This window comes from Hoplias malabaricus, chromosome 1 (genome assembly GCF_029633855.1).
Source record: "Hoplias malabaricus isolate fHopMal1 chromosome 1, fHopMal1.hap1, whole genome shotgun sequence".
In the NCBI taxonomy this organism is placed as follows: Eukaryota; Metazoa; Chordata; class Actinopteri; order Characiformes; family Erythrinidae; genus Hoplias; species Hoplias malabaricus.
In genome coordinates, this window is record NC_089800.1 from 26585564 (window position 1) to 26612629 (window position 27066).

Here is a 27066-nt window from a genome sequence, read left to right on the forward strand (position 1 = left end):
GTTATTTTGTTTTCATCCTCTGCAATGTATTAAATGTATGTAAGAGCTGTATGCGTGCAGTCTTACACATATTTTTTATAACTGTCAAACAGATGCATTCATCCAATCAGCCACACACATATGAATACACTCTGTTGTAATGGCTGTGGTCACAATTGTTTGCAAGCAGCTTTTTCAACTTCTCCATCGCAGCCGAGTGGGTTTTCAAATGTTTTGAATTTTCCGGTTCTGCAGTGGCTGGACTGTGTCAGCGTAAGTTGGTGTAACACTTACATAGACACGTACCTTTACGCATGGAAAGACACAAATATATCTGGCCATAAAGTGTTCACACACAAAGGCCACCCACTGCTGGTGCGTACATAAAATCTCCTCATCACCCTACAGCTTACTTGAAACTACTAATAGTACACACACACACACACACACACACACACACACACACATACACACATACACACACACACACACACACACACACACACACACACACACACACACACACACCTTGACACCTCCAGTCCACATGTTCCCACAGTGCTACCCACCCTAGCCCCTCCCCAGGAAGTGGCCTCACCTGTAGGTCAAAGGTGGAGCGCTTTGGCTACAGGCCAAATTAGCCAATGTCGGCCAAACCTTTCTCCCCACACCTCCCCAGCTGTCACGGCAACGGATCGTGATGTCAGCACCAGAGCTAACGGCCTGGCTCTCTCGTTCCGCTAATGGCCACAGCTGCAGAAAAGGCCTGTTTCAGCTGCACCAGAATAAGGCCACCAGGCCCACACCAGGCTGAAAATGGGCCCAAAACGGCCCCCTCTGGCCTGGAGAGCTGCCTCAGGGGTGTAACAGCTCTGGCTGGCCTGACACTTAACAGAGAGAAATCAATAGGTGTTGTGGAAATCTGTGGAAATAGGTGCCGGTGGGTTTCTAAAAGCCCCTGTTGGATGCAGAAAGGGTCAGGGAATGGCCTTGGCCTGGAGTGTGTATAGGGCATGGTTGCCTGTTGGGAGTGGGTAGAGTGCCTTTGGAAGAAAAAGGGAAACAAGGATAGGCAGCAATCAATTTGATTCTTCAGTAAAGATTGCTGCTATGCAATCTTTTGGTATCACTTGTTATATTCATAATTGATATTTTTAATTCAAACAAACCTATAAAATATAGGTTAAAATGTTAGAAAATATATATTTATCTGATGATAAATTGGTGGTTTATTCAATAATGTTCATGGAATATGCATCAATTGCAATGTTTACAGTTTACAAGTTTCTGTGTTTCCATTTTGTAAGCAATCAATTCAGCATTGTCTTAGTGGCAGGGGAACAATGTTTAGCTCTAGGTTCCTGCATCTGCCCTTTCACCTACATTGCTCACTAGCAGCTCAACATCACCATAATATTGCCCTCAGATATAACCATTTGTGTTTTCTGCTTTATCTTGGTACACTGTCTATAGAAAGGTAAGAATTGTTTCCACAGCAGGGATTCTTCCCTTCTCTCCTCATTGCTCACTAACAGCTCAACATAAGCATCATGGCCCTTCACACACAGAGGAAAATGACAGATACAAGGAAAAATGTTTACTATATTTCCCATCTCTGCACTGTGTGTATGTGTCTCACAGGTCTACGCGGAGCTCCAGGATACTCATTAGAACAGGCCCATCATCTGCCTATTGAAATGGACTCCCTGATTGGTGAGCATCAACAGAACCAAATGCATGGTGTCCACTGAATGGCTCATGAATACAAAAGCTATCAGAACTGGATGCTAATTGCTCTGCTTTTGGGATGTTTCTAGCCAACAATTCAGGGACAAACAAGAGGCAGATCACAGACCTGGTGGACCAGAGCATCCAGATCAACTCACAGTGTTTTGTGGTAACTGCAGACAACCGTTACATTCTGGTGTGTGGCTTCTGGGACAAGAGTTTCCGCGTCTACTCTTCAGAGACTGGTATGAGACAAAAATGGCACTGTATTCCACGCTCCCTGTAAGTTAGCTTTTATTTTAAGGATTTCAAGTTTGGTGTTGAGGCTGTAATGTCCTGTGAATTCCTGTGAACAAAAAATTAAAATTAACAAAAGTATTTACATAAAAGGAGTTACAGTTCTATTTTAAATATTCATTCAAATATTACTTAAAAAGTATATACAGTACAGACTTTTCTTTAAGTGAGTAAATATATCATCAGTGTGAGGTCATAACCCTGAATATCCTTTATTTAAAATATTTAAAACACTGGCTGCCACTTACACGGTGTCAAATGTTTATACTGAATGGCCCAATAGCAAGCATTGAGAATTGCTGCGTTAAATATCTGCAGTATTTTAGGAATCGATACCATGTATCCATGCACCTATACATTTCAGGGTAAATTATAGTTTATTGGGCTTTTTTTATGTTTCATTTATTTTGAATGTGACCACATATTCGTCCTTGTGTCTCTGTCATTGTGTGTGTAGGCAAACTGACACAGATAGTGTTCGGCCACTGGGATGTGGTGACGTGTTTGGCCCGTTCTGAGTCATACATCGGGGGTGATTGCTACATTGTGTCTGGATCTCGAGATGCTACGTTACTGCTGTGGTACTGGAGTGGACGACACCACATAATTGGAGATAACCCAAATAACAGTGAGTATATATAAACTACATATGCATATAATTTGCCCTGATATACAAAGAACTTACATGAATTCAATAGTCAGCAATAGCCAATGGTTGTATTCATAGGTGGAGGTTGGGCAGAGCAGGATATGCAGAGTCTGGGAAAGTTTACAGTGCTCTATTCCAAGTAAAACACTGGGCTATTCCCATTTCATGCCTTGGCCCTACCACTTAGTCCTATACTTCCATTTTGCCTTGGGGTAAGGTGCAATTCTTGTTGGGATAGAGGTGTAGGGCAAAGAGTTAGAGCTATATGGCCCTTCAAATGAAAATGTTCCACAGGCACATTCCAAATGAAGTGTTATAAATGCCTTGTGAATCACATGTAAGATGGCTGAGTTATCAACAAAAATAAATAAATAACTATTTTTAAAAATAACAAATAAAAAACACAACTGTATTGTCCATGAATTATGATTCTTTACTTCATGCTAAGCATCAAACATTGCTAGTATGCTTATGCCAATGTAGTTATTTCCACATTAAATTGTAAAGCAATTACATTCTGGTGTTTGAGCTAAATTGAAGTTGGAATGGGAAGATTTGAACAAAAGAGCCGCTGAATAAGAAGCTGAATTTAGCTTCATATCACAGATTTAAGAGTGGTTAATTTAACTGATATGTGATCTTTGAATGTTTCTGAAGGCCCTAAATTAAACTAAAGTCCAGCCGTGAGTTTGCAGCACGGTACCTCTCGTCTGATATCACTGCAGACTGGAAGAGCTACCTGCTGATGATATATCAGGCTCTTGAGGGGTTGTCACATTTCACAGGGGAAGATTTTAACCACTTCACCATGTAACTCAGTTCCAAGGGGCACGGTGACACTCCAAAACAAAGGGTAGAGGTAAAAATAAGAAATGAGCCACCAACTAAAGCTGAGGATGCAAATTCACTTTCCCACAAAACATTACACTTTCTTTGGGCGTCAACTTGGCGAGAGCACTTGTTTCCGTACAAATCCATTGAAAAGAAAGTGGTTTTATTAGCCAGCATTAGTATGCAAATGCTAATTTAAATAGGATTTTAGGGATTTTTTTTTATTTTACAAAAATATTCATCATCCTATTTGACACATTTGTGAATAGCTGCATTGTCCAATTGTACAATAATCATCATATATTTGGCATTTGATAGATTTAATGTTGTGTACTTGTATTAAATGAAGCGTATGTGTGTATGAGCATACATTAATGTTAATAATAGTGTGTGTGTATGTCTGAGCACATTGTGTGGAGATGATCTGCTCTTCGCGGGTGTCAGAAGCACTGGTTTAGGTGTGAGTGTTCCCTAATTAACTACAGTACCGACTCAGACAGTTAATTAAGTATTTCAGCTCGACTGCCTCCAATTAGCAAGACGCGGCTCTGCCCTCCTGTTGTTAGAAGAAAGGAAACTCTGTTCCCGTGATATTTTCCTCACAAGTGCTTATTATGCACCTTCCTACCATGGAGTAATTATTCTTTTGTGTATGGCTTTGTATTATTAAGTGCAGCTGAAGTTATTTGCCTGGAGAGTGATGGTGTACCATTACAGCCCTGCTGTGTGCTGTAACGTCTGCAGTGGCTTAACATTTTTGTACATTTACAGCTTGTTGGTGCAACCATTTGTAGTGCAATTGACACATTATGTCAATTTGCTACTGTATTTATATGTTCTCCTTCAGCACAAAGAATCACGAAATTACAGTCATTGATTTAGTTACTTAATTACGCCTAATCACCATGCATAATCCAAACCTCAATGTTTGTACTAGCAATAATACTTTTAATGCTGTTAATAATGTCCAGATGTATTTGCTGGGGCCTGAAATCATCCTCTCTCAGTGAAGAGATTAGGAAAGTAACAGTGCTCTCTAGTGGTGATGTAGAGGATTGGTTTGTATTATTATGGAAATAAACCTCTTTTTATAAGCATTTTTTAAATTATGAACACATCTCCAGTGTCCTCCAATGGTTTTTCCACTCTAGCTGACTATCAGGTAAGGATTTTCAAAGTGTGTGAGGTTCCAGATTAGTTCAGCAGCTGCCTGCATAACCCTACATATCTCAGATCTCCTAATCTGCTTTAATAGCCTTATTCAGCCAAGCTCAGCTGGTATAGAGGAATATAACAAACCTGCAAATCCTAATTCTGCCGGAATTTAAAAGAAATGTACCTCAACAGGTCTTAAGCTATTGCCAAAAACCCCCTTGGTGTTCTCTAAAGAACACAGCTTGAAAATTAGATTTTTTTGGACGTCAAGACCTCTTCACTGTAACCATAAAATGCAATTTCCACCTGTTTAGGTGGAGTCCCTCAGCTGGGTTGTGACAGCTGTGCACAGTTTTTGATATGAACTGAAGTTTCGTCTCAGCACAGCTGTCTCTTTCAATTGTTTTCACAGCAGGAAGTTCTCCCCTCTGCTTTCAACCCTTATTGCTCGCTAGCAGCTCAACACCACCACATCATTTCACAGCACCTATATATTTTATTTCATGATATTAAAGCCCAAATAGGCCTGAGACAACCTACAGAAAAAACGCTTAAACCACTGTAAGGGTTTTAGTTCCTGCATAGAAAAAGCACATAAAAAAGAATATCTAAAATGATTTAATGAGTTTATAGCAATTTGGTGATGTTACATTAGCCTGGTTGCTAAAGGCTAGCCTTGAAGCTTGAGCTAAAGGGATAAGCTGCATACAATTTTCTCAAGGAAGGGTTTCTTTGCTTAACATCAGGATGAATCCCCAGACCTTGGTTTGTTTGTGACAGCACAGAAGTGTCATTTTCTGTAGATATGTACTTCTTTCCTGCGGAGGTCGCTCAGGGACGCTATAGCTGCTGTAGCTTGTCAGCGAGCTGCTCCCCTGCGCGGCTTGCTTTAATTTCACATGTGTCTCAGAAGAGGTCGCCAAGGCCAGAGCGTCCATGAATATTCAGCAGCCATCCACATCCAGCCCTGAAACCCTCCCTACCCCCTCCCAAATGGCACCGTGACACGCTGGAGAAATTGATTTTGCGGTTGCGGAACAAAACCCCAACGCATCTTAAACGTGTGGTGATTAAAATACGTCCGGCTCGATTCACCCACCTCCTTCGCGGCCCCAGCAGCCAGCCTCCAATTTATACCTCCTAATTGTGTTGGCGCGCTCCCGGGGACCTGGGGGGCTCTGGGGGACTCAGTGGGGTTCTGGGGAAGCTGATTGAATCTTTTGTAGGGGGGAAAGTGAGCTGGACTTAACCCAGTGGATCTCTCTAGAGGCCTGGACGCTGTCACGCTTGTCCCTGCGGAAGCTTCAGGATCGGTGGATCCAGAGCCATATTGATCAGAACCAGAAGTGTTAGTCAGAAAAGTGGAGGACTCGGTTTCACATTGATTTCAGTGTCCATTAAAAGTACTGTGTGCATTCACTCTAATGACCTCTGTGTTAATTAAACGAATGGTAACTTCTCTTTCTCAGGTTCACTGAAGCAATGCACATCAGTTTTTCTGTCTTCAGCCTCTGGAATGTTGTTCATTTAAAAAATAGACATTACACAACTGATAGGAGTGAGTTTTCAGTGGTATTCCAGAACAAAGTCAGAGCACATCACTCCTCACGCTTCGCAGGTCACTGCACCGACTACTGATTGAATACAGAATTGATTTTAAAGTACTATTAATTGTTTATAAATATTTAAACTGTCTCATACCACATTATACTGCTTATCTGCTTGAAGGGTATGAACCCACTAGGCTTCTGTGGTTACTCAGGACTGGTCAGCAAGTAGTGCCCATAGTCAGAAATACTCACAGAAATGCAGATTTTCATCACAATGCTGCCTAAGCTTGGAACAAACTTCCAGAAGATATCAGATTTGCCCCTAATGTGGTATTCAAATCCAGATCAAAGACTTTACTGCTCTCCTGCGCTTAACAATACATTCATTAATTCATTTAATTTAACCAGTTGTCCAGTTAAAGGTTGTTGTGCGTACGGAGCCCGGAATCATTGGGTGCAAGGCAGGAACACACCCTGCAGAGGGAGCTAGTCCTTCACAGGGTGACACACACTCACACATTCACTCACATTGTGTGTATATATATATATATATATATATATATATATATATATATATATATATATATATATATATATATATATATATATATATGGGTGTGGGTGTGTGTCTGTTTCTAATGCTACAGTTAAATAAAGTGAATGTGTGAGTGTGTGGTGCCCTGTGATGAACTGGCGCTCTGTTCAGAGTGTGTTCCTGCCTTGCGCCCAGTGATTCCAGGTAGGCTCTGGACCCACCAGGACCCTGAACAGGATGAAGCAGTTACATGAAATGAATGAATTCCTCAACAAATCTTTTCACATGATTGTCTCTTCCTCTGGTTATATATTAAAGCTGCACACTGCACTGTTGCTCGTCTATTGATCTGCTGTGTTTCAGCTGCTGTCACAGTCTCCTGCAGGTGGCTCTTAAAATGCCCCCGACTCACCTCTGTCATCCCCCTCATCAATCAGCTGACCATCCATGTGAAATTAGAGGTGGTCCTACTGCCTTTGCTCAGACCCCATTATGGAGTTAATGAAGATGGTTCAACCTTCTGAGCAGATGTTGTTTTCATGGCCTTTAATTGTTGTTTTTTGGCTGGAACATTGTAATACAATGGGATTTTTGCCCAACAGCAAATTTCTCTCTGCTGTGTTTTTCAGGTGATTACCCAGCACCCCGTGCAGTTCTGACGGGTCACGACTACGAGGTGGTGTGTGTGTCTGTGTGTGCTGAGCTTGGCCTCGTCATCAGTGGAGCTAAAGGTCAGTCGAAGAATGAAAAGGACATGGAATATCTCTCTCTCTGTTTGTACAGTCTCCTAAAGGGGAAGTCTTTAAAATTTCTGCATTATTGTGACAGGTTTAGTGTAAAATTGTTCATTGCACAGAAATGTATTAACTGTAACTGAAGCAGGTTTTATGAAGTCTATAAAACAAATGCAGTCACTCAAGGGTAAGACGTATATATTTACATTACTCCTACATCCACTGACATGGTGGTGTATTAGTGTGTGTTGTGCTGGCATGAGTGGATCAGATACAGCAGTTGCTGTTGGAGTTTTTAAACCCTCTGGACACTCACTGAGACAAATATGTAAATCCCATTTGAGACAGTAGCCCACCTGTTGCTGCGCAGTTAGTGTTGGTCGCCCTTCAGTCCTTCATCGGTGGACACAGGACGCCGCACACAGGACACTGTTGGCGGGATGTTTTTGGTTGGTGGACCATTCTCAGTCCAGATGTGACACTTAGGGGTTTAAAAACTCTAGCAGCACTGCTGTGTCTGATCCACTCATACCAGCATGAGTGGATGGGGGATGACTATTGGAGAAAAGGGGCTTACAAAGTATGCAGAGCTACATATGAACTACAGCCTGTAATTGTAGAACTCCAAAGTTCTCCTGTATAGGCTGTTGGATGAACTCATGAAACATTCTGCGATATAGTGTAGCTCTATAACAGTTGTTAGCTGTTGTCTGCTTTCCATATTCAGTGTTTGAATGTCCTGCTCTTTCCAGAGGGTCCGTGTCTGGTCCACACTATCACTGGAGATCTCCTTCGAGCTCTGGAGGGTCCAGATAACTGTGCTCTCCCTCGTCTCATATCCGTATCCAGCGAGGGTCACTGCATCATCTGCTACGAGAGAGGCCAGTTCTGCAACTTCAGCATCAACGGCAAACTCCTCGCCCAGATGGAGATCAACGACTCCACACGGGTAAGAGTCCTCAAGTTTTTAGACGTATGCAGGCCTTAGGGTCATTGATCAATCACAGCAGCAGGATACGTGTGGTAGTGTTGCAGAGATTTTCACTGTCATAAGAACTTAAAGGAACACCAAGCAATATTTGATGTTTTTGTTCTTGGTGCTCCCCCTAGTGTAAATGAATTTTACAGCACTGTACAGAAATCAGTGGGGAGAGGGAAGGGAGTGTTTTCTGGCTTCCTCCAAAAGCTACATAGTGCAGTTTCTGCAGTGCTGAGCCCAGGGTAGCAATGACAGAGGCTCTATTCTTGCATCACAGTGATTTTGAATCTGTGATTTTAAGATGGAAATATTAAAAGCAACTGCAAAACATTCTTTGTGGATTTTTGTCTTGCAAACATATATAATTTGGCAAAGTAAAGAAAAAAGGGAAGCAGAGAAGACTTGTACATTGTTGTAAATTGTAACGTAGTCAAGAAACCAAGAGGCAGATGCATGCGCCAATGTGTAATTTTACTGAACAACTAGGAGAACACAAAGGTAAATAACACTACAACACCAAACAGGACATTCAACAGACATAAAACCAATGCTATATACAAAAACAAATGAAAGACTGCAGCCAACAAGATGCCCCCACACTCTGTGAGTTTATCATGTCATGTGACACTCACCTGGTGTTTGGGCTTAAAAGTGAACTTAGAGTTAAACACTTGTCTTGATAAGACCACACATTTCAACCAACCAAAGTGTGATCAGAACTAACTAGGATGACTGTATGTGTGTGTGTGTGTACACCCCCACACTGCTTTGGCTGTCTCTCTATAGGCTATCCTCCTGAGCAGTGATGGTCAAACACTGGTGACCGGAGGAGATAATGGAGTGGTGGAGGTGTGGCAGGCCTGTGATTTTAAACAGCTATATTTATACCCTGGCTGTGACGCAGGAATCCGGGCCATGGACCTGTCACATGATCAAAGGTATGGGAAAAGTTAGGAAAGTAACACAGTCTTTCCACTCTTTTGTGGAAACCAAATGCATTTTTGTTTGTTTGTTTTCTTTTCTTTTTCACTCATATTTTGTCATGTCAAATGTCCATTAGCTAGGTCTTTATTCTTTACATGGCTTCTTTGAGACACATGATGCCAGCAACTGCTTCTTGTCAAAGTGAAGCTGAACGCCCTTTGAGGAGAACACAAACTGGCCATTTTAGCACCAACAGTATAATAATAATAATTATTATTGTTTAATTATTATTTCTTTCCCAAATACAGTATTTCTTATTACATTTGGTCTGTTTAGTTTAACTGACCAGTGTCTTTAATGTGAATGAACATTTATTAGACATTAAAAATACTCAGGAATATAAAATTCCCTTACTTTTGTAATAAAGCACTTCTACTTAAGCAATTTTAAGTAGTTACCTCACATCTGGTGACAAATCTGATCTGATGGATCAAAAAAAGGCACATGTCCAGAGATCACATTTGCAGTCATGTTCCACTGTGGTTTTTACCTGCAGAAAATCTTCCGCGGAATAGAATGTGAAAAATCTGTCCAAACACTCTCTTCTCTCTGTGTTCCAGGACTTTGATCACAGGAATGGCATCTGGTAGCATTGTAGCATTCAACATTGACTTCAACCGCTGGCATTACGAGCATCAGAACAGGTACTGAGTGTGCTCTGTAGACGACAGGTCTTCTGAGCTACAGACGCTAACTCTGGAGCTAACTGAATTACCAGCAACACCTGTAAGCTGAACATATACAAGAAGAAACAAAATGGAGGGATGTCTGCATTTCACAGTGTTTCCCTGAGGTCCAAGTGTCTATATATATTGTGCTCTGGCTTCCACCAGGCATCTACAGTACTGTATTAAGACACTATGCTAATATAGCGAACAATGCTGTATTAAAGACAGGATTAGCCTACTCCTGAAATAGTGATTAGCCTACTCCTGAAATAAACCAAGGCCCAGAAACCTTTTACATGAGTGGTTTTTATTTAAGTTTTCTCCAAAAATAAGCTGAAGCAAATCAGCCCAGTCCCATTATTTTAAAACTGTGAGAATTTCTGCACAGGGGAAAATAAAGCTAGGTGTTTCTATGATGTACATTTGTACATGCTAGCAGCATAATATCACCTTCTGGAGAATTATTTTCAGGGTAAATACTGGTTATGTAAATATTGATAACATTAAAATATATTCCTTGATTTAAAAAAAATAATAATAATAATAAAAGTAAGCTTACAAAGAAAAGTCTCTAAAATGTTCTTTAAACCCATGATGTCTGTGAGGGTCTTTCTTTATAACGCAAGGAAACTGTCCGTCTACAAGTGTTTCATGATTTGATTAAACCCTTTTGAATGTGTTGTGAAAAAAATTACCCCCGTGTTTCCCGTGAAATGTACTGTAAGCCATTTCTCTTAGTGATTTCACTGTAAACTTGTTTTGATTTTAAAAATGTTATGAAATGTAAAACTTTATTTATTTATTTATTTATTGCCACTCACATTTAATCAGATCTGTCCATGCAGGGATCAAGAATGTAATGAAAGGCCCTTATCTAATATGATATATAAAAAAAATATATAGGTCAGAATAGAATATTGGCCTGCTTTGCACCTTCACAATGCTTACCCTTTAGTCTAGAAGTTGCACTTGTTTTATGGCAGCAGTTTTGAGCCTCCTGTACCATGGTCTTGGTAAAGTTTGGGTGGAACATCTGCTAATGTTGAATGTAAATTGGGGTTGTAATACATTCACAATTTGTGTTGATTACCACAACATTGACTATAAAGTGGACAGTTTACATCAGATCAGTGCATAATTCATGGGAACTAAAACATATAAAGCTAAATAATTTCAAGATTGCACCAATATTCAGGTCTGGACTGGGGACTACTTTCAGATCTGGAATTGTATCTATACCAGCCCGCTACAGTTAACCCTGAGAGTTATAACTGTGAAAGTTACAGTGAGTGGACACATATTTTCTGCTTAATCCCTTTTTATTAAACTCACATGTATGTAGTGCACTGTAGTTTGGTGGAGAACTGGAGTGACTGAAATGTATCCAGCTAATAATTAGCCTGATTTAATTTGGGAGTACATGGGTAGAATGAATGGCAGAGCACTCTGAGCACACTGTTGTGATGTAATCAAAGGGTGACAAGGTTGTTAGCTTTCAAGTTGTCTCATGTTGAAAAACAATTAAGATAAATTTAAATTGTATGTTAACATTATTTAAAGCTAAATAGGGCTTTTCTGCCAACTTTAGGTTTCAGATGCATGACGGTCAAAATAAATCTCAGTTTTGACAAAAAGATTCCATGATTTTTATTCCCTGATTAATATGTGAAAGACTTGTAACAGCCTTCACAAAAGTGTGGTCAGGTGCCTTCATGTGCTAGAAAAATTGTTAAAGTACAAGAACAGGGCTTATTGAAATGGCTAATTTGGCTAGCTAACTAAGTTTTACAGGCTATGAATTCAAACATATCTACATGTTTTTCTCTCTGTTGTCAAAACCATATTTTGAAGATGTCTCAGCCCAAACAAATGTAAAAAAAGACACATTACTGTTGAATCCCATTTGTTGTAAGGCAGATGAGTGGCTTGCAAAAAATGATGTGTTGTCTGTGCAAAGAATACATCCTAGTCAGCCAAACAAGGTCCATAAATTCTAAAATATCCCTGAAGTGACATACCATTTGGTACAGGATTCAATGCTGAGATACGATCTACAAATTAAAAATTGAACAAATCATACATGCATTAAAAGATTGAGATCACCATAGCATCATCATTTTCCAGGGTTCCAGGGTTCAAGCCCTTGTTCAGTCATCTGACTGGGTTTGAAGATGAAATAGAGATGGAATCTTTTGTACACATGGATGGCCCCATTTGGAGGGGCCTGCTTTATTGAGAACAAACTGGATCATTCAGGGTCTAAAAGCATTTTGTTCCTTCATTGCCATTTAAAATCTTCTGCTTAAGTACTGGAATTACACTGAGGAAACTGTTTCACAAGTCCACACACCAGTTCAATCCTACCGGCCAGATCCTCTCTGCCAATAACATAAATGAGAATAAACCTGTGATGATAAGCAATACAGTACATCCATTAATTAAATTGAAATATTTACAGAAGGAACCTGGAACCAGATATCACCATGTTTCCATACAAATATCAACGCTATCACATTGAAGGTATATTAGCATATTTTGCCATTATTATTTGTCATTTGTGGAAAATCAGTTTGTTCTGCAGTAGCTGTGCGTGCAGTGGGGTTGATTGTGTGTTTAACACTTTTGTTACAAGCATAATTAAGATTTGGTACAACAATCTTAATCACAGACACTTTGAGTTCAGCTGAGGATCAGCAAGTGCTTTTATTTTGTAATCATTGAATTGTATTTGTCGAATGGTTATGTGGTGTAATGTTTTTATTTTTTGCCGATCATTATATTTGTTTACATTTGTCTAATGATCCCACTGTATCTGCCATTTTTACAGACGATTACTTTTATTATGTTTTTTGTTTGATTAAGTCCCTTCTCTTATCAATCAGTATTGATCATTGTGAGATTGATTTGTTTATAATAAAATGTGATGAAACAATTACATTTGCTGGTGGTGCTTAAATGACTAAATTAGGTGGACTTCCTTTTAGAATATTCAGTTCCAGGGAATGTAACATGTACTATTTAAAATGGAAGGACAAATTCAAATAGGCATCCAGGTTTAACTTCATGCTAGATTAGGGTGACCAGATCTGAGATCTGAGGTCACGCCACTCGCTACCGTTGTATGTATGCTTAGCTGAACCCATGTGTGCTTTTAGGTCTTTTACACCTTTATTTGCTACACAAAACATGGAAATTTCTTTTTTAATTCATCTGAGAACTTAGATTTACGTTTCGGCATAGCTGCTCCAGATGAGGGTAGGTACATGAGCTTTGCCTGACGTAAACAAGGACTACTGACGTGCAGACTGACCAATTAAATGTTTACAGAGAAGGTTATCGACCAATAACGGTAGCTCTACAGTCAGACCGTCCAATCAGAAGATTGTAGGCTACTTCACCATGCCCCCTTCTCACTCAAGTGAACCAATCGGAGTAGGGGAGGGCGGGACTAGTTTGTGAACGAAACGCTTCTCGAAGTTCTATGTAAACTCTGGAAAAACAAAATCCCGGACGTTTGTGAAATTCCACCCGGACATTTTTTTTAGTCTAAAGCTAATGTGAAGTGATGGATTTGTGCTGTCTTAACCTCACTGACACAGAATATGCAATTTATGAGCACATTATTAACTAAAAATGAATGGACAGATTTATTAGTTACAATATAAAAAAATGTTAAATTATTTTAATAGTTTATAATAATAAAATTCTGACTACTGTCTACAAAATGGATGGTGTTTATAGAGAATGTATAGTCCATATTTGGGGTTTTATGCTACAAAATGGCTGGCTAATAATAATAATAATAACATAACAATATAATATATATAAAGAACCTACCCAAATAGCAGACACATTTGGATCCATATCAGTTCTGGCACTCATGGCCCAACAACTGGAGAGTGTTGTGTGGGCTGGACATGGGTCAACTGTCACAGATTTTGGCACAGATTTTGTCCACAACACACCTGACATCTGGCCCATATAAGGTAGACCATTGGCCAGCTCACCCTGAGCCAATGCCATTATTAAAAGCCAAATGTGGGCCATAAGAGAACTGCAGATGTGGCACATTTTGGCCAAAAATCCATTGCCATCTTTGTAATCCATATATCCAGAGGTATCCTACTTTTATAACAAACATTTGACTTTTATACATTACATCATCTAGATGACATGTGGTTCCTTACTCTCAAAATCGATACTCATTTTTAAAAAATACATTTAAAAAGACATTTTTGAGGAAACCATTTATTCCAGGGTCCAAAGTTGGCCTGTTTAATGAATGCTACTTGGAAGCAAAGCTACTCCCTTTGGATGGTCAGGAGAAAAGCTGTGTGTCACTACATATTCAAAAAATAAAATAAAATAAAGACAACAGAGAGCCATTCATACAGCTATAGAAACATCACTAACCAGTTTTAACATCTGTTCACTGGACTTTGCATATGATCTTATTATTTTTCAAACAACAGTATTAAATAATGAGATGGCATACACTATGGTCAGTGTCTTATCTTCAAAACAATAAAAACAAACTTAACCCGCTCTTATTGTTCACACAGGGGTTTGTCACATTGGGGTTTGTCTAAGACAGTCACACAGCACATAAAAGTGGTTTCTCTCTAGTCCTTAAAGAAAAAAGCATGAGGCATGCTGTTGCGTTAAGTTTGTCCCTATTGTCCATTTTTGTGCTCACTGGTCACTGGTTGACTCAACTCTGGGCTGATGTCAATTTCTCAGAAGCCTTTCCATGCTAAAAGCCACTTTAAACCAAACAGAATGGTGGGTACACACTGTAGCAACAAATGCTATTAAATCTTTACATTGTGTCTTCAGTTATGGAAATGTTATAGACATAATTTACAGAGGAAGGTAGGTAGATTCTAAATATTTTCTTGACATTCCATCTTTTTGCGTCAATTTGAGTCTAAATATCCAGAGCTAAATAATATTGATTACATCAAATGTTTTACAAAATAAATAACTAAATAAATAAATACATTCCAAAATTAGTGAAATCACCACATTAACAATTGTTCCCACAAACATTATGGTTAAAGGTGCACTAGCCAACATTTCACAACCAGAGGTCACACTTGAGCACCAGAATCTCAGATTCAAACAAACACTACTTACTCAGCCACGACCTTCCCTTCAGCCTCGACCCCCCTCCCCACAAGAGGCAAAATGGATGCGTTGCTTCTTTCTTTGCTCGGGACGCCTTTAATGCACCATATGTTCACACTGATATATGTCGTTTGCTGCTATAGTAATGTTTAAAATATTGGATAGTGCACCTTTAAGGTAACTGAAAATTAAATTAACACCAGTAAAAAAGGTTTTCAAGACAAAGTGAACATTAATGTACATGAGAAGAGTTTAGCCTTAGGAATAAACCCTTTAAACGTCAAACATTATGCATTAAAAGGGCCCATATATTTTTCTATATGGAAATTAGTCCTAAACAGCCACTTATAACATGTGTGTGGCCAGGTACCAAAAAGAGTAATTAAAGTGACATGCCTGCGCTCTCGTTATTATGGAAGCCCTGAAGGTCAAGGTGAATAAAAAAGTTTAATGTATGTTCCTGAGACTAAGTTCCATATTCCTTTTTTTTCCTGCCTGTTATACAGACCAAAAACCGTCTGAAACATGTCTAGCACCTCTTGTACAATTTTAGCCATCAAAAGCATATTGTTTTACAAATTATTTTTTTTCCTACTAGTGAGGTGTGCCTTAGGGTTAACAAAAGGGGCATGTACTCTTCCAGTTTTCAGATGTTAAAAAAAATAAATAACTAAATTACTTTTCCTCATACCCAGATTAAAAGAGGATAATTTCCTTTTTAGGAGCTAGGTTTTAAGAATTAGCATGCCATACCAGTTTTGACCTCAAGGGAGCAGTCCATGTCAATACAGTGCCTACATCTGAAACACAAGCAAACTGCCCGTCATAGAACCAAAGGAGAGACAAATTGTTCAGCTGTTCTTAATTATTTATAATGTACAAGAACATACATTCATTTTTTTTAATTCACCTTGACCTTCAGAGCTTTCATACATTATCCCTCAGAAACAAGCTGTGTTGATTATGGTGCTCCTAAGGACATATGTAAATGACTTCAGTTATGATTGGCTGTCCTTTAAAAAACCCCAAAAACTAACACATCCTTATAACTGCAACATGGATGGGCAGGGCTGAACTGCAGTTGGTTGAAGAAGTGTATGTAAATGTGGCCTTTTTTTGATCTCACAAAACAGGTTAACGGAAAACAGATTTTGCAGATTTCATATATGGACTGAGGAGTGTATGGTTTCAAACCTTGCCCAATAACATTTGAAACCTGATAAAGAAATGTGTAGTTTTTAGTCATATGGGCCCTTTAAGAAACTCAAAGGAACACTTTTGGGCATTTTGTCATTATTAAGATTAGGTAGAAAATACAGTGCCATTGAGTGTTTATATGGATTTTGACATTGCTCTTTCAGAAAAGTGTGTGTTACATTCAGTAGCGAGGTGATGCTTTATCTGTCCAAATAAAGTGAAAATTAATGTATTATCGATTCATTCTGAACAATTTGTGTGCTTTTCTTTACCTCTGATCTGTTGGTTTTATGCCCCCTATATGAAAGACTGTTGCAAATGACAAGATACATTCAGATGCAGGAAATCACCTTTAGGACGACTGTTCAGAAAATCAGAGCAGATTAATTGTCGTTAACATTCATCTTCCAGGGTTGAAAATCTCTGGCACATTCACAGTCAAAAGTGGTCATGCAATCAAGAACTGTCCTCCAGATTTTCTGGGGCACAAGTATTCATCTTTTGAATGTGTTGGCTAATTCAAAGAACGAGACATGATTCATGATATCAAACTCTGAAACAGTGTAATACCCTTATTGTGTCTACCAGTTTCATTTATACCAGAACATTTATAGCAGCAAACTTGAAGTGATCAACAATTTCATATACACTTCAATTCCTAACAGAGTTAAAACAGCACCTGTCATTTAAAAAAGACTCACTTTTATTAAAGAGTTAAAGTTATTGAACCGATACCTAAACCACGTGCCTGATATATAAGGTATATATTCTGTACTACGTATCACAGGTTGGTAGAACATTCTAGAGCCCAGAGAAGACCAGTAATGTTTAAAAAAAAATCAGATTGCAGGTGCGTAAATCTATAAGTTAAATGTGCAAAGAAATATAAAAACAGAATACTCTAAATGTAGAAACGTCATCTTTTTTTACAAAACGATACACAAGAGTCCTCCCCTTCAGTGGAAGATCAGTCGGGTTTTCGGAATCAGAAGGAATATCCTATTTGAAATCACCATGAAAATTATTAATTGTGTGGAATATGTTCTAGGGCTTGTGCTTCTTATCAAAGTGATGAGAGGGCAAGAAAGTAATGGAGAAACAGTATTAGACCTACAACTGGATGGGCCTTTGCCTTCGCACTAACAGTGGCATTAGTCTTAATCTGGGGCTGCTTTCCTACTGGGCTTAATTTTGGGGAAACATCGTTTTAAAACCTTGACCACACTGTCAAGTTTTTTTTTCCTACACACTATATGCCAAAGCTTGTAGACACCTCTTCTAATAAGTGTGAACAGCGCAAGAGCCTAAGATCTCCTTGCTCGGTGGCCTCCATTGGGCTGTGGAGCAGTAAAACAGCACTCTCAGGATTGTTGGAGCTCAATCTGATACCTTTGGGATAATTTGGAATGGGGTTCGTGATTTAGAAATACTCTAAATGCTTATGGGGCTAAATGCTATCAAATCTTCAAAACAGGGCAAATTCCCATTGATTCGTTTGATTTAAGAATGCACATTTGACGAGCAGATATCTGCAAACTTTTGGCTAATAGTGTACATCTGAACCTGACCTAAGCTTTGCTTCTAACCTCAGCTAAGTTATTAGTGCTGTGCTTAGGGTTAAAAACAGTATTTAAAATCCTGTGAGAGTTCTTTATTGTTGAGGACCTTATTTTTCCTATTTTTTATTATTATTATTATTATTTTTTATCTTAGTTGAACTATAGTCTTTAGAGATAATGTCAATCATTACGAATACATCCCAGAAAAACTCCGGACCTCAAAACTGAGGAAGTCAGATCGTTCTGGATGTGCTTTTCTCCTATAAACAGAATGAGTCAAAAACATGCAAGTGTGCAGAGCTCTGAAGAGCACTCAGTTTATATTTTACCAGTCCAGTTACTTTCATCCATCCATCAACTCCATAAATCCATGTTTTCAGGCCTGTGGGGAGTTAGAACGGAGAGGTGGGTGAGCGCACAGTCTCAGCGGAGCTGGGGGAGTAATCCTCAGATTCTGAGGTGAACTCTGCAGGGGACAGGCTGGGGGCCGCAGCGCCGGCCAATGGGTTGGTCAGGAAAACTCCCTTTGTAGCACGGGCAGCTGCACCGGACTTCACATCCTGGTGGCGTCTTCGTCTGAAAACCTGCCTCTCCTTATCAAGAGCGGTGGTCTGGGCAAAGAAACATACAGCATGTACATGGGAATTAAGTCCTCTGTGATTTCAGTGGTAATTTTATAGTCGTTTATTTATGGTATTGATTTTGTAATGATTTACTATGATATTAGATATAAGTGCTGTAGCATTGTTTAAATTAAAGGGTAAGATGGAAATACATGACAGAGTTTACCCAGCTCTTCACAGAGGTCACCAGGTAGGCACCTTCACTCATCAGTGTTTTGCTGAATTACGCCCACAACACCTTCAGAAGCCTCAACAGTCTGGAGTCCCAGACCCACACCCCTCCAATCCAGCTTTACAGTCCTACCTTACCATTAACCATCAACAACCGTAAATGCACACTGGACTCTGGTGACTAAAGCTGTACCCAGCCCCACTGGCATGAATGCATGTTCAGTGCCACCAGTTCCATGTGATCTTTACATGCTTCATTGCCAACAACCATAACAGTATCTCTACAGTGAATTTCCCCAAGACTCCTCTGCTCTTCTTATCCATAACCACTGACTAGACCTTGCAGCTGTTTCGGATAACTCTTGTTACCATACCAACACAGGTAAGATTAACTGTTCAGCTGTCATTTATTATATATATACAGCCACAGAAGAGACAAACTGTTCATTCATTCACTGTCTAAAACCTCTTATCTAGTTCAGGGTCGTGGTGGGTCCAGAGCCTAACAGGAATCATTGGGCGCAAGGCAGGAATACACACAACCAGTCCTTCACAGGCTGACACACACTCACACACACACCTACGGACACTATTTTTTGAGTTAACAATCCTACTACCAACGTTTGTTTCTGGACCATGAGAGGAAACCAGAGCAACCAGAGGAAACCCACATGGACACAGGGAAAACACAAAACTCTTCACAGATAGTCACTTGGAGTGGGACTTGAACCCACAATCTGGAGTTGTGTGACTGCGACACTATCTGCTGTGCCACCGTGTTCCATATAACATGCTAGCCATTCTGGCTTAACTCACTAGCTAAATAATAATAATAATAATAATAATAAAATAAACAGACTAAGACAAAAAATGTTCAAGTGATGCTACAAATACTTTTTTTCAACTGCATTTGGTGTGTTATACAGGCTAACAACAGAACCTTAGTAATAATTTTTTTTTCTTCATCTTACCCTTCAGGGCTTCCCATAAAATGTAAGCGCATTTGACCACAATTTTTTACAATAATATGTAATCTAATAGTGTTTATATCTGCTACAGAGCCAGAAATCCTCTGCAGATGAACTACTTGTCCAGTATGTAGTAGCCTTCATCTGCCTGCAGTAGTCTTTCTTTAATTTCTTCTTTGGACTAAACAGTGTCTCAGACCAAAACAGAACATGCAGGCTCTACACTGCCCTCCGGAGGGGACTGAAATTCAGCCAGTACATACAATCAGTCTTATAATTTTCAGACACACAATCCTACAGTATGAGTCTGAAAACCTTTAGTAAGAAGCTGATTTGCATGGCAAACTCTTTGCTTTCTTACACTTTCATGACTATTTGAATAAAGATTCTGTCCTATCCCATAGCAACCCTAGCATTAGACCACATTAAACTTATATACCTTTTTATGTTTTCAGCTATTATGCAGGTGAAATTGGAACATTCTATGTGGTGCAGCTTTTGTATCTTCAGTGAAATGTGGGTTCAAGTGTGTGGCTGTGCTCCAATTCATTCAAATTGCTGCATATTCTGTCAACCACCCACTGAAAGAAAGGAACTAGACAGGAGTAATGTGACTTGAATACATGGATTGACCTCAATCACGCAAAGAGGAATGTGGAGGTGTTAAAATGTGGAGAAAACTGTGGGAGCTTGCTGTTACTGAGACAACCTTTGCAGTACTTTAAAAAAGCTGTGTGAAGAACACAGATCAAGCAATTACACATGTACACAAAGCCAAAAAACACACTTTGACCAAGCTCTGGCAGATAAAAGCAATGTGAACATACCAAGCACGAGAAGATCGACCCAAAATGTAATGTGTTCTGCATTACATTCCCTTGCTTCACATACACACAGTGTCCAGTCCAGCCAGAAAACACACAGACTCACAGCAGAGTGGTGAAAGAGCCAAAATCAAGTGATTTAACAGCCACTAAACCAATGCAGTGCATGAACTGAGCAGAGATGTGGCTCAGAAAGCAGTATGTGCATCCCTCTAGACCAAGTGAAAAAGGAAGAGAAGACAGGGGGTGGGGGGGTGGGGGTGAGGGTGGTGATGGAGACTGCCAGCACGTTGCCATGGACACACTGCAGGTGGGGCACTCCAAAGCTGTGTGGGTGCATACCTTATCCAAAACATCCCTGGATGCGCGGAGTAGTCCAAAGACCCTGATCGCTTGATGATAAACCCCTCGTCCGGCTGAGCAGAGAGAAACGAGTGCAATACCGGTCAATTTTTTTTCTGAAGTGGCTCCGACCAGTCTAACACAGCCTCATTATGAATTAATAAACACAATCATAGTGATTCTATTGATTCTAAGATTAATACAAGAAAAAAAAATAAAAATACAAAAACAAATGGCTAAGGATTCTCCATAGACCTATGCAGATCAGGGCAGGTGCGTGGGTGGGACTACATCCACCTGGATTTGTAACGCAATGCAGAGAATAATCATATATAATTCTACAGTAATATGACTTTTAAAGCAATGCAACATAGATATCTGTTGGAGATATTATTAGACCGATGTATATTTTATCACTAAATAAATGTATTTATTTACGTATTTATGTATTCTAAAGCAAATATCTGCAGATGGCGATAACTTTCCTGTATCATTTTGCATTCCTACATATGGCTATTTAACGTTGGTCTTTGTTGCCTGTGCGAAAAACAAAATATATTTTGTTTAAAGCCAAAGCATAAACATAATTATGAGCATGAATGAAACTGAAATCAGTACACGACTCAAATAAAACGAAAAAGCAGAACTCAAAATGAGAAATAAATAATGAAAAAACGTTTTAAAAATTACATAAAGTGTAATAATTATGTCGGTGTGTCAGTGCTGCATATGCGCTATGCATACAGCCCCTCTATGTAGATGTCAAACTGAGGTATAAAAAGGGAAAGGAGTGAAAGAATAACAAGATAATCAATGACAGCATGTAAAGAGAAGATATCAGCAGACTGGCTGTTAATTCCCTGACAACAGTGCTGACAGTCGACACTGGAGACAGCAAGAGAAGCGCGAATGAACAGAGCAGAGGCCAGAGGCTTTAGAGGAAGAACAGAGCAACAGCACACAGGAATGGAAGTCTCAGAGAGAGAGAGAGAGAGAGAGAGAGAGAGAGGGAGAGAGAGAGAGAGTTTGTGTGTGTGTGTGTGTGTGTGAGAGAGAGAGATGAGGGGGTTTGATGGTCTGGGCTGCAGGATGGCACAGTGGTGAATCAAAAACAACACAGGATGCAGTCAAGATCCACATCTGTCTGCTTATTTCCTGGATGGAGGGTATTCTGGTAAAGATGGACAAACACAAGTAAAGCTGCATGATAAATGGACAACATTCCTGTATTACAATTATGTTTTCCTATACTGTGCCAAGAAAAAAAGTATGTGAACCTTCTGGAATTGCATGGTTTTCTGCATGAATTTGTTATAAAATGTGATCTGATCTTCATCCAACCAAGGGTATTGACATATATATATATATATATATATATATATATATACATACACACACACACACACACACAGGGTGGGCCATTTATATGGATACACATTAATAAAATGGGAATGGTTGGTGATATTAACTTCCTGTTTGTGGCACATTACAATATGGGAGGGGGAAAACTTTTCAAAATGGGTGGTGACCACGGTGGCCATTTTGAAGTCGGCCATTTTGGATCCAACTTTTGTTTTTTACAGTGGGAAGAGGGTCATGTGACAACAAATTTATTGGGAATTTCACAAGAAAAACAATGGTGTGCTTGGTTTTAACATAACTTTATTCTTTCATGAGTTATTTACAAGTTTAAGACCACTTATAAAATGTGGTCCACCTAAAACTACGAATACTGGAAGCCTGTGCTAGCATTTCTCCTGCGGTGTTGCTATCAGTATGTGAAGAGTGGGAGAAGAGGGTTGCATTGACAATCCAATATAATAGGCAGCACTTTGAACACATTTTATAAGTGGTCAGAAACTTGTAAATAACTCATGAAAGAATATAGTTACGTTAAAACCAAGCACACCATTGCTTTTCTTGTGAAATTCCCAACAAGTCTGATGTGTCACATGACCCTCTTCCCATTGAAAAAACAAAAGTTGGATCCAAAATGGCTGACTTCAAAATGGCCGCCATGGTCACCATCTTGAAAAGTTTCCCCCCTCCCATATATTAATGTGCCACAAACAGGAAGTTAATATTATTAACCATTCCCATTTTATTAAGGTATATTCATATAAATGGCCCACACTGTGTATATATAAATAAATAATGTGATAAAATTATAACCCAAAGACAAATATGATATTGCAGGTCTTTATTAAACACACTCATTCAACATTCAAAGGAGTATTGAAAAGAGTAAGTGAACCCCTGGGATTATGCCACCCTTGCAGCAATAACCTCAACCAGAAGCTTCCTGTATCTGTGGATCAAACCTGTACATTGTTCAGGAGGAATTTTAGCTCATTCTTTATCCCTATCATTTTCCTTGGATGCCTCATATATATAGCTCTCTTCAGGTGAATCCATAGCATCTCTATAGGGTTGAGAACTGGGCTCTAACTTTCTGCAGTGGACTTCAGCTGATGCACAGACACTCTACTGTTCTCACATTACCCTGTAGAGTTTTTTGACACACTTGGGAATTCCTCTTCCTCTCAGGTCCAAATCACGATGTTCCCTCCACCATACTTTACGGTTTGGATAATATTTTCATGGTGATGTGCAGTGCCTTTTTTTACGACAGATGTAGTGCTGTGTGTTCATTCCAAATAGTTCAGTCTTAGTTTCATCTGTCCATGAAACAATTTGCCAGCATCGTTGTGAAATGTCTGTGGTCTTTTGCAAAGTTCAGGTGTGCAGCAATGTTCTGTTAGTAAGCATTGGCTTCCTTTGTAGTGTCCTGCCATAGATACCCTGCTTGTTCAAGGTTTTACGAACTGTAGACTCATGAACACAGATGTTAGTCTATACCATTGACACCTTCAAAGCCTTGGCTGTCACTCTGGGTCATTGAAGAGTCTCCATTGTGCTCTTTGGGTCATTTTGACTGTGTTCCCACTTGTTGGCAGAGTAGCCACAGTCACAAATTGTCTCCATTTGTAGATCGTTCACCTTACTGTAGACTGGTGAACTTCAAAAGTCTTTGATGTCACTTTGTAACCCTTTCCAACTTTATATAAACGAACAATTTTTGATAGTAGATCTTCTGAAAGCTCTTTTTGGCGAGGCATGGCTCTCATATACATAACCTCCATGTGCAGAGCAAACTCAAAATGTTGGATCTTATCAGTCAAAGTAGCTCTAGTCCACACCTCCAAACTCCATTCTCTTAACAAAACCCCAGGTGTGTTAATACCTGACTGCAATGAGCTTTTTTGAGGTCATTAACCCAAGGGTTCACATACTTTATCCACTAGCACTACAAGGTTTTTATGGTTGTTCTCAATGAAGACCTGAATGATCTGATTTTTTTGTGTTATTATTTTAGACACATTATATTTGACAATACCCTTAATTATGATAAGGATCAAATCACATTTTATGACAAATTCATGCAGAAAACCCTGAAATTCCAAAAGGTTCACATACTTTTTCTTGCCACTGTATATGCCTTAAATATCATATTGACTTCATTTTCTCGGTACTCCAGCCACTCTCTTCGTCACATGAATCTACCAAGCTGGGATGCTTTCTCTGTGCCTCCTTTGAGACAAATAAAGCCACATATAGCTTAACACCCTCAGAGGAGGACACTAATGGCCAATTCTGTTAAATTAGTTAACAAGACTCCATCATTGATCAGTGTCTGGGGGGATGGTAATGGACATTCTGCCCATCCAAAGTAAGCGAGGTCAGGTATACTTTCTTGAATTCCTGGTCATGGATGGATCTAACGGACATGTGGAGCTGGGCTTCATCCAGGCCACACTTCTGTAGTGATTTGGTGTTTTCCTTTGTCTTCTAAAAAATTAAGCTGTCTAAGGGCTGGAATCATACATTTGAGAGCCCAAATCGATGGGAAGTCACATTTCCCTGTACTCTGAAAAGTGCTAAACCCCTGTTAAAATGTCATACTGGTAGGACAATAAATAAAGAGGGATAAAGGATACATTCTAAGATGTAGTGTGAATACTTACTGTTATAACAGAGACGCCAGCTGCTGTGCTGCTCAGTTTAGGGCCTGTGTTAAAGTGCTTCTTGATCTTTCCAGCCACGGACAGCTGGTGCTCATTCTCCAACATGCCATCGTCCTGAAGGAAAGAGAAACAGTGTTTACTATTTATTAGTAAATACGTATTGAAAATGAGCTTGTGAAAGTGAAAAAGTGAAAGTGGAATGCTTTATAATCATTGTACAAGCGTACAACAAAATGTAACCTGTGCATTTAACCCCATCTGTGGCAGTGAACACACTCACAATCGTGCTGTACTTTATTGCCCACTATGTTGCACACAGAGGAAGTTGTTCTCCACATTTAACCCAATCTGTGTAGCGAAACACACATTTACACACACTAGTGGACACTAGGGGGCAGTGAGCACACATGCACAGAGCGGTGGGCAGCCCTAGCCATGGAGAGCAGTTGGGGGTTAGGTGCCTTGCTCAATGGCACTGAGGATTGAATCAGCAACTTTCCTGTTACACACCCAGTCCCCTTACCACCAAGCCACGGCTGCCCCTTCATCTGCAGTAGGCAGCTACGAAAACTCTGTGACGCCTAGAACTGTGGAGGGTTTGAAGGTAAACTGCACTATGTCACTTGTGGAAGAAGGTAGGGAGCCCCAACCCCATCTCACTGTCCCTCCCTCTTGAATTCAGGACAGTGCTGTAAAAATGAATTACGCTCTATGACTGTAGGGGGAGCCGAGGAGCAAAAATATCAAATCTTACCTGGTGTTCCTTTTAATATTAGCGAGTACCCTTGATTCAATAAAACATCTACAGATACTCTGGATTTAACATGCACTCCCATATAGCAGCTCTCAGGGCATGCAATATCAGTATAATAATAATCAGCAATAAATAATACACTGTGCGGTCCTAAACCTAACTCGGGTTTAAAGCCAATGGACGATTTCTGAATTCTGAAACATGCGATTTAAAACAGCTTACATTGACCCATGGGTGGTCCAAAACCTGCAGAGCCGTGTACCTCTGGTTGACCTCCACTTGTAACATACAGGTTATGAGCTCCTGTAGAGAGTGAGACACATATCGTCAGTATTTCAAGATGTACTTTTCTAGTGTAGTGTATTAATGTCTCCTGTTTACACACACAACACGTACCTTTGCAGAGTCTGAGACATTGTCCCAGTATGGAAGGGGGAAATCTAGCTGACCCATGAGAATCTGGTCAAACAGTGCCTCTTGATCCTCAGTGCTCCTGAACACACACACACACACACACATCATGAGGCTTGTAGCAATGGATTATTCATTATATTCTCATTGTAATAATGAACGCATGAAAAGGAATAGTCCTAAGCCACCTTAAATTCATATGCAATAAATTTAAGGAAAATATTAATCTGTCCCTATAAAAGTCCCTATTTAAGAATGTCCATTAACTCAAGTGATCATTTTCACAAACTGATACAAATCCAAAGTGATCTGATCTGGAATCAGCCTCTAACTGTATTCTCAGCTTTGAGAACCCTAGCCCAGAGTAATGGGAGCTATAGAGTGAAGTGTAGCCAGTCAGCTATGAATGAGAGTGGCCACCAGAGGGCACCGCCTGACAGCAAAGTTCAACTGTGAGAGCAGAACATATTCACGTACACTTTAGCGGACAGGAAATCCATTGTCCTTGCCTGAAGATGCATTTAGAGGAGAGCCTTGGAAATGGGTCTCCGAGGCAAGAGTAGGAAATGCTGTCAAGTTTTAAACATCAATCTTAATGGATTTATACAGTTCTCAAACCACATACCCACGGAACGGAGGGAAACCGCAGAGGAGAATGTACGTAATGACCCCAGCTGCCCAGATATCAACCTTCAGGCCATATCTGTCAAAGAGAGAATCACCATTCAATAAATCATTTTAACAGCCATGGTTTGCTGAGATTTGATTGTGTATTTTCATTTTTTTTAAGTTTATGAAGAAGGGGCATTGCACATTAACTATGTATCTACATAGAGACAAATTTTCTAGTGCATTTCCACTAATTACCACTGACCTGACTAATATATTTATGCAGGTTCATAGTGTAAAGCATTTCTAGAAGAGTAGAGCCTGTCACAGCAGCAAAGGGGCTCAAAGACCTTATTGACCGATACAA

General features: G+C 39.6%; 2 protein-coding genes across 3 annotated transcripts in view; one reads left to right on the forward strand and one right to left on the reverse strand.

Annotated features, from left to right (window-relative positions):
* nbeab (neurobeachin b) overlaps positions 1–13611 on the forward strand; it is a 342438-nt gene extending 328827 nt beyond the window's left edge. The window contains exons 51-57 of the mRNA XM_066660786.1: positions 1621–1692; positions 1797–1952; positions 2462–2632; positions 7354–7455; positions 8211–8407; positions 9224–9375; positions 9982–13611. Coding sequence (XP_066516883.1) covers positions 1621–1692; positions 1797–1952; positions 2462–2632; positions 7354–7455; positions 8211–8407; positions 9224–9375; positions 9982–10072 — 941 coding nt within the window. The 3' untranslated portion in view covers positions 10073–13611. The remainder of the gene's footprint in view (positions 1–1620; positions 1693–1796; positions 1953–2461; positions 2633–7353; positions 7456–8210; positions 8408–9223; positions 9376–9981) is intronic.
* A 485-nt stretch (positions 13612–14096) lies between these two features.
* LOC136686810 (serine/threonine-protein kinase DCLK1-like) overlaps positions 14097–27066 on the reverse strand; it is a 48237-nt gene continuing 35267 nt past the window's right edge. The window contains exons 12-17 of one of the 2 annotated variants that reach the window (XM_066660820.1): positions 26716–26793; positions 26076–26172; positions 25902–25982; positions 24926–25039; positions 20901–20974; positions 18394–18583 (exon numbers count right to left, since the gene is read on the reverse strand). In XM_066660820.1, the coding sequence (XP_066516917.1) occupies positions 18526–18583; positions 20901–20974; positions 24926–25039; positions 25902–25982; positions 26076–26172; positions 26716–26793 (502 nt within the window). In that variant the 3' untranslated portion in view covers positions 18394–18525. Of the gene's footprint in view, positions 18584–20900; positions 20975–24925; positions 25040–25901; positions 25983–26075; positions 26173–26715; positions 26794–27066 lie in introns of both variants that reach the window. The other variant, XM_066660812.1, reaches the window with a different exon arrangement.